Source organism: Gambusia affinis, linkage group LG15 (genome assembly GCF_019740435.1).
Source record: "Gambusia affinis linkage group LG15, SWU_Gaff_1.0, whole genome shotgun sequence".
Taxonomy (NCBI): domain Eukaryota; kingdom Metazoa; phylum Chordata; class Actinopteri; order Cyprinodontiformes; family Poeciliidae; genus Gambusia; species Gambusia affinis.
The window spans coordinates 13,126,163-13,133,475 of NC_057882.1; the positions used below are offsets into that span (position 1 = coordinate 13,126,163).

The following is a 7,313-nucleotide window of genomic DNA, read 5'->3' on the forward strand; positions in this document are numbered from 1 at the left end:
GTTGTCTTTTGTCTTAATAAATAAGATCTCTGGAGAACATATAGACTCACTGAGAATAGATCTTAAGTGTTCACACATTTTTCTAGAATCAAATTTTCAGATTTCTTGGCCCATTATAAACCAAATTATTATTATTATTTAAGAAATGTATGGCAGGTATTTCTATAATGGGAAGATTTAAATGTGGAACCTCCAAAAACCTCAAACTGCAAGGAGGGGGAAAAAAAAGCTTTGTTTTGAGATTTGGCTGAATTTCATGCTTCTTATTGATCTTAACTTATGCACAGTTAAAAGGTAGAAAGATCAACTATATAATGAAAGTGTCTCAACTTCACTGTATAAAACAATTAAATGACAGGATTCACTCCAAGAACACTTTTATTTGTGTTCTTGGAGTGAACACAAGTGAAAGTGTTCATTCCACTTGTACTTTTGGAAGTAAAAGTGGAATGAACACTTTTTTTTCACGGCAGCATCAATGACACTTTCTTCTGTTGTCTTTGTATGACACACAAACAGAGGTGGGGACTCGAGTCACATGACTTGGACTCGGGTCGTTAAAATCAAGACTTGAGACTTGACTTTGAAAAAATACTCATAGACTCAGACTTGACTTTGACTTTCACAATTGGGACTTGACTTGACTTGAAACTCTTTATTTGGAAAGACTTGATATTCCACACAAGTCAAAAGTTTAAAACCCATATTATTTATAAAGTGGCCCAATTAATTAATTGCACTCATTCCGCATTAACAGACGCAGACCGTCCCTCTTTTTTTTCACACTCGGTACGTATGTGTGAGTAAGCTGCAGCACAACCAATCAAGTTAACGGGATTTAAAAATAACGGGGGGAGAGAAGAGACGAAAAACCGCTTAAAGTAGGCTACATATGCTCCTGTGAGTAGTTTCTTTTGGGTACATCAATCATGAAATATCCAACTAAAACGGAGTGAAACCTGCAAGCCCAGGAACTCAGACGGAAATGCAACTTCCAACTGTTCGGCATTTGAAATGGCACAAAGAGGTAAGCGGTACTTTTCTTTATAACTATGAGACGACTGGCTAGCTAACATCGTGTTAGCAACACTGGGTTACGTTAGTGGTACCACTTAAATTTCACTTGTACGCTATGTTTAGCCATGCTGTATAAATCCGGTGATTCAAACGTGTTGGCTCAGGAAGCCGGTGGATAGTGAGCGGGGCTCCGGATCAGAAAGCAGGTTCTGGACCTGAACTCGGGGAAGAGAGTTTCTCTCTGTCCCACCATAATGATGAAGAGGTGTGAAATTCTGTTCCCAGGTGTCGGGAGCGGGCATTGCAGCCAGAGAGGCGGATCTGGCGGGTTTCCACTGCGCTTCTGATCTATTTCCCGGTAAAAAAAAAAAAAACAAAAAAACGAACTCATATAATCATGTCAAGGTTGTAACATTCTGTTTAATCGGTAGCTGTTGTTTTAAAAAGAAGCAGTAACAAAATTGTAAAATAAACAAGTAAACGAGGTCTTGTGGGGAAGTCTTCTTATGCTGTTCTGTGTTATTTTAAACGCCAAGCGACTCTGTCCTCATCTTCTTCTGCCTCTTCCTCTGTTTTCCCTCCTAACTCCTCTGTCATAGGAGTTTAGAAGCTGTAATATGTTAGCATTATTAGAAATTTTTAACATCCTTCCTTGTCATTTTTGTTCAGCTGTCACCTAAGGGAATATTCATACACTGGACCTTCTTAATGTAACCTATGAGATAGTACGACCATTGTGATTTTAAAAATGTTTTCATTTCTGATCAAAAATAGCCTGACCGCTTGATTCCAATCTCCCTTCAGTGCCCCGTCTGGGGTTTCTCCCATAGAAGTGGATTTCTCCAGTAAAATTTCAAACGGGCCAATCAGCAAACAGGAGGAGAAGTGAATGATGATATTGATTTTCTTTTAGACTTGAAGTCTGACTGTAGTTTTAGGAATGGCAGCAGAGGATATGAATGAAGCTGTTCAGTCAGTGTTGCCCACCCTTCATATTAACAGCTGCCTCGTTCAGCTCGGCACTTCTCTCTTAGCTGGGTATGGTTATTTATGGCAGGGAGATTCCCTGCACCGTAAGTTCGTAGTGACGAACGAGAGCATTAAAAATGTCACGGACAAACGGTAGGATTGGGTAACTCGTTTTCACCGAGCAGGAAGTAATCGTTTCTCTATAGAAACGTTGCAGCTTGAACTCACCATGCAAAAAATTGCTTACTGACGATCCCAACCATTATTTTTACCTGTCAGGTTGTAAACATAATGTGCTAAATCTTAAATGTATGTAAAAAAGGGATGCAGTGATTTGCTACTAATTGACAACTGGATTAGAGTGCTCTGGAGATCTTGCATTCACATTAATGATAACTACAGTAAAGATGCTTCAATTTCTAAAAAAGAAGAAGAAAAAATGTCTAACCAACCTGTCAGCGACAGCTATATGGGTGTCATAAAAAGGGTTTTGTGTGAGATCACCTAACACTTTAAGGTTCAGCTGGCAACATTTTCCAGCATTTAATGACATTACGGGAGAAGACACATAGCTCCGCTGTTCAATCTGTTGAGCTTTTTAAAGACAGCGTGACTTCTTAATGTCAGTTGTGGTTGATTTTTCTAATAAGCAGCACTTTAAAAATTTTATAATTTTTTTTATGCAGGAGAAGACACTTGGTCCCCTGCCCCCATTTCAGCAACGATACTCCCTCACTCTGCAGGGCCGCTATATATAGCCAACAGACTGGACTCCTTTGCAGCCCCGACTCTCACCAGTGCATGAAGGCATGTGATTGGGAATGTGTGCATTAACACTCATCTGTGTCTGTCAACAGAACTGAACTGAACTGAACTGATCCTTTGAGCAATTTGTAAATTGCAAAAACCCAATTCAACAAATCCTCACAAATGTATTCTATAAAGGTCTTACAACTTCTTTAATGTACTCATTGTACAAAGTCCTAAAAACTAATATTAATATTCAGCTCTGATCAGACGTTTTCATACATGTATTGGAGAATTTGTTTTGTTTTTTGCAAATGCCATTAAACTGACCTTTTAGGGGCAAATGACACAGTAGAGACACAATGCCTATGACGTAGTCAGAACATCTGCCCCACATTTGTAATCACGTCCTTCAAATGGCATTTGAATCAGAGTGTTGAAGGAGTGTACAATCACAATAAAGACTTCAGTTTTTTTTGTTTTTAAAGACTACTTTACAAAATTCCATAAACTCCTTTGACAATCATTTATTTTTCAAAGTATCATAGGCATAAGTCCAAAACAAATACAATAAAAAAGGCCGTCAAATAATATGAACTGTTAGTTCAGAGGTATGTGCTTTTGAAATTTAAAACATCTGCATGCAATGTTTTTGTAAAAGGGTGTGATTTTAACAAGATTTTCATTAAAACAACAACAACAAACAAAAAAAAAAAACATTTGATGCACCCAAAAAATAAAAAAAAATGAAATAAAATAAGTGGTGCTATATTTGGCCAAAAGTATCTTAGCACAAAAATACATTATTAATCAGAGCAGCTAGACAAAGTAGTGCTGCTGAAAAATATTCTTAAATGTAATTAACCCTGCTGAAAGCAAACATACTGTATTTTGAAGAATTAATCAAATGTGGGCAAAAGACACAAAAGTGCCCAGCCAATTGTGGGATAAACGTAAGGGGTAAACATGGCTGTGGTCAGGATGAGAAAACCACTGTTGACCAACATATCCACTTTGTCCCTATATTTGGAGACTTTTGAATCTTCTCTAGCAATTTATTTTAAAAAAAGCAAATCTAGTACTCTGTGACGTAAAGCTGTACCATTGTAAACAAACAGCCGGAGAATCCGGAGAGAACCCACACATGCACAGGGAGAACATGCAAACTCCATGCAGAAAGACCCCAGGCCGGGAATCGAACCCAGTACCTTCTTGCTACAAGGCAACAGCTCTACCAACTGCACCACTGTGCAGCCCAGACAGCAACTATTTAAGCCAAAAAAGATACACTATAAGCTATTAAAATTGTAAACAAACCATGGCTTCTTAAAAAATGTTACTCAGTCTTTTACATTAAAACTTGTCAGTATTGTAAACATATCGGGAAAATCTCCAAAAATAACTATTCATACATTCATCATACCATAACAGTGCAAATTAACCTGTTGAAAACAATATATAAATTCTCCATGCATCTGAGGATTACTCAGTGATACAGTCGGTAGGTAATGCAGAAGTGAAACATCATAAAGAGATCCTTGAAGTTTACAATTACAACACACAATTGTTAATATCATTGCCAATATTTCATTGATCAAAGTGGTAAATGTAATCAGTTACAAAATATATTTTTCTTTCTGTCTACTTTGTCAAAGATTTTTGAAATTGCCTGTAAACTCTGAAACGTTCAAAATTCATCCCCATATTTCTGTTCCTAGATTCTGCCGTACTGAGTGGTTCAATCCAACCTCTGTGGAGCTAACAAATGTCTAAGGTGCATCACATCATGTGATGGATTTTTCCTGTAGGCCCTGAGTCTGGGGTGGAAACGTGAAGTTCTCAGATCTTCAGGTCATCCAACCTGCCCTTGTTGTTGCTGTGCTTGCTGGACTGACTGTTTCTACGCTGGTTTTCCACAGGAGGATCAGTAACAGGACCGGATGTTTTTGTCTTCTCTGCATCATCTCCGTCTGATCGGCCTTTTCGCTCTACAGCCATGTTGTCTCTGTTCTGCTTGTAGACTACTTTGCTGTTGTAGGGGCTGTAAGCAGAGTTTGGCTCTGCTATGTTGTACTTTGAGTTTGCAGGAAAGGGCTCAGGCACTGTAGAGTGACCTGTAAAGTAGGTGTAGTTTGGAACGAAAGGTATCACCCCCTCACTTAAGGCCTTGGGAGCTTCCCTTTCCATCTTTGACCTTCTGTAGCGAAGACCCTGGTGGCATTTTTTCAAACCTAAATGGTAGATTTCCACCAAATTTAGCAGCAGGGACAACGAAGCTACTGCCAGCATGAAAAGGATGAAGACTGTCTTCTCTGTAGGTCGAGAGATGTAGCAGTTCACCACATTAGGGCAGGGCCAGCGGTCACAGGTGTACATCGGCTTCAGCTCAAATCCATACAGGAAGTACTGAGCTACGATGAATGCCACTTCAAAGAGAGTCTTGAAGATGATGTTGAAGACATACGTCCGCAGAAGAGCACCATGCAGACGCACATGGCCTTGGTCGTCTTTAATGGAGGCCTTTGCGGGCTTATTGCTAAGTAAGTCTTGTTGTTTTTCATTCTTTATGGCGAGGTCCTTGAGTTTCTCCTTCTCCTTTTCCTCCATGCGGACCAGGTGAAGGATGTGACCCAGATAAATAAGAGTAGGCGTGGAGACGAAGATGATCTGCATCACCCAGAAGCGGGTGTGAGATATGGGGAAGGTCTTGTCGTAGCAGACGTTTTGGCAACCGGGCTGCTTGGTGTCGCATGTAAAACCGGATTGCTCATCTCCCCACACTTTCTCAGCAGCGGCTCCAAGCACCAGGATGCGGAAGATGAACAGCACCGTGAGCCAGACCTTGCCCACCACGGTTGAGTGAAACTGGGCACTCTCCAGTAGCTTCCCCAAGAAGTTCCAGTCCGCCATGGAGGCTCACGAATGATCAATAAAGCCTGGGAAAAAACCTGCAAGAATTAGGAAAATTCATTTACAATTAGTAAAAAAAAATATTATCCAGTAAAAGACAAGAAACATCTGACTTAAAAATAAATAAAATATATTCTGAGTTCAACTCAATTTTCAATAATTTGGGCCATTGTACGTGATTTCAGTTAGTAACTGTACACTGTAAAAAAAAAAAAAAGATAAAGAAAAAAAAAACGTCTCCAATTTATGGTAAAATACCAGCAGCTGTGGTTGACGGAATTTTACTTTTTTCTTTAAAGTGAACATAAACATAAACTCTACTTCCAAAGCATTAGATTCCTCTTGTCTTGCTTAAATGTCTACATTGCTAATTTGTTTATACCTTGACACACTTTGTAGAAACAGGTGGGGGCAGGACAGAGGTCAGGTGGCTTCAGAATGACCACAGAAAACTAACCTGTGTCCTAAAACATGGTACAACTGTTTATGCAATAGCATCAGCTGCCATACCAACAACACTTAGAAATGTTTCTTTTCTCAATCTGTGGAAATTTAGATTTTATCTGTGCTGATAAATTGTCAAATGATCTTCTGTTTTTCTGAATACTCCTGCTTTTCCTCTAAGCAACATAAAGAACACACATCTGAAATATTGATAAAATAAATTTTGTAATTAGCAGATTCTTTATAATTAATATTCTCTACTATATCACTTCGGAAGAGGTATTGTATCTTTTGTATCTATTGTAAGGATCTGTATCTTCATCATAGATACGTACTGATCTCTCATGAAGTTAACCTTCGTTTTTCTCGGTCTGGTATCACTTAATGTCTGCTAGTAGGAACGTCCTGGACGAGCTAACTGTGAGACTTGAAGCGGTCTCGGTGAGACTTCTGGGCTTGCCGGGGATCTTGTGACACCGTGTCCAACAAAAACCACGCACGCTGTTTTAAAAATAGTTGCAGTTAAATATAAACATATCAGGAAACATGGGGATTTGAGTATCTGTTCAAAATACAGACTATGTGGCAGAACTGTGGAATCAGTATTCACAAGTACCCAGCCACGCTGTTTAACCTGGACTGCTGTCAGCCTGTAGTCACTGTAAATTTTGTGTTTTCAGAGATCATACAGGTGTTTGATAAAGTATGACATGTTCCTGTCGGTCTACTTGAAGGAAGACCTACCTGATAATGTTCATTTCCCTCAGTCTTCAGCTGAGTGGGACTCTTCACCTCACAATGGGACAACGTTGGAGGAAACCGGAGCACGAGGATGATCTTCTCCAAGATAGTTTTCACTGAGCAGTGTGTGGAACTGCCTGGTGTTATTGCGACTTTCCCAAAGTGTTTGTTCAGAAGAGGAGCCACAGCCAAACCAGGTGAAACGTTTCCAATTTGTTGAAAAGTCTGAGATTTTTCTTTTGAACTGAGAGGCAGCTGAAGAGTCCAGTGAGGGTGTAGATAAGTTGACGTGTTGGTGAGCTCTAAATATAATTCGCGGTGTGAGGAGTGGCTGCAATGCTAATCTTCTAGTGACATGAACCCCCCCTGACTTTGTGGAGCAGCTTCAGGCTCAAGAACTTATCAAGAAATTCAGTCTGATAATTTAGATAGCAAATATTTTAATTGAGCGGAGTTGCTTTTACAGTTATATTGCCTTACTATAT

At 39.5% G+C, this 7,313-nt stretch overlaps 1 protein-coding gene across 2 annotated transcripts; it reads right to left on the reverse strand.

Moving 5' to 3' along the window:
• Window positions 1-2,678: 2,678 nt before the first annotated feature.
• gja2 (gap junction protein, alpha 2) lies at window positions 2,679-7,313 on the reverse strand. 2 transcript variants are annotated; one of them, XM_044141243.1, is made up of 3 exons: window positions 6,832-7,313; window positions 6,423-6,588; window positions 2,679-5,681 (listed from the first exon to the last, which is right to left on the reverse strand). In XM_044141243.1, exon 3 carries the CDS (start codon window positions 5,641-5,643, stop codon window positions 4,573-4,575), a length of 1,071 nt encoding a protein of 356 aa, XP_043997178.1. In that variant the 5' UTR covers window positions 5,644-5,681; window positions 6,423-6,588; window positions 6,832-7,313; the 3' UTR covers window positions 2,679-4,572. The 2 variants fall into 2 exon arrangements, with proteins under 2 accessions (XP_043997178.1, XP_043997177.1); XM_044141242.1 differs by lacking the exon at window positions 6,423-6,588 and having other exon boundaries at window positions 6,832-7,311.

Excerpts from the sequence above, each read along its gene's own strand:
- gja2 (XM_044141243.1), bottom strand. The coding sequence starts at position 5,643 with ATGGCGGACTGGAACTTCTTGGGGAAGCTACTGGAGAGTGCCCAGTTT.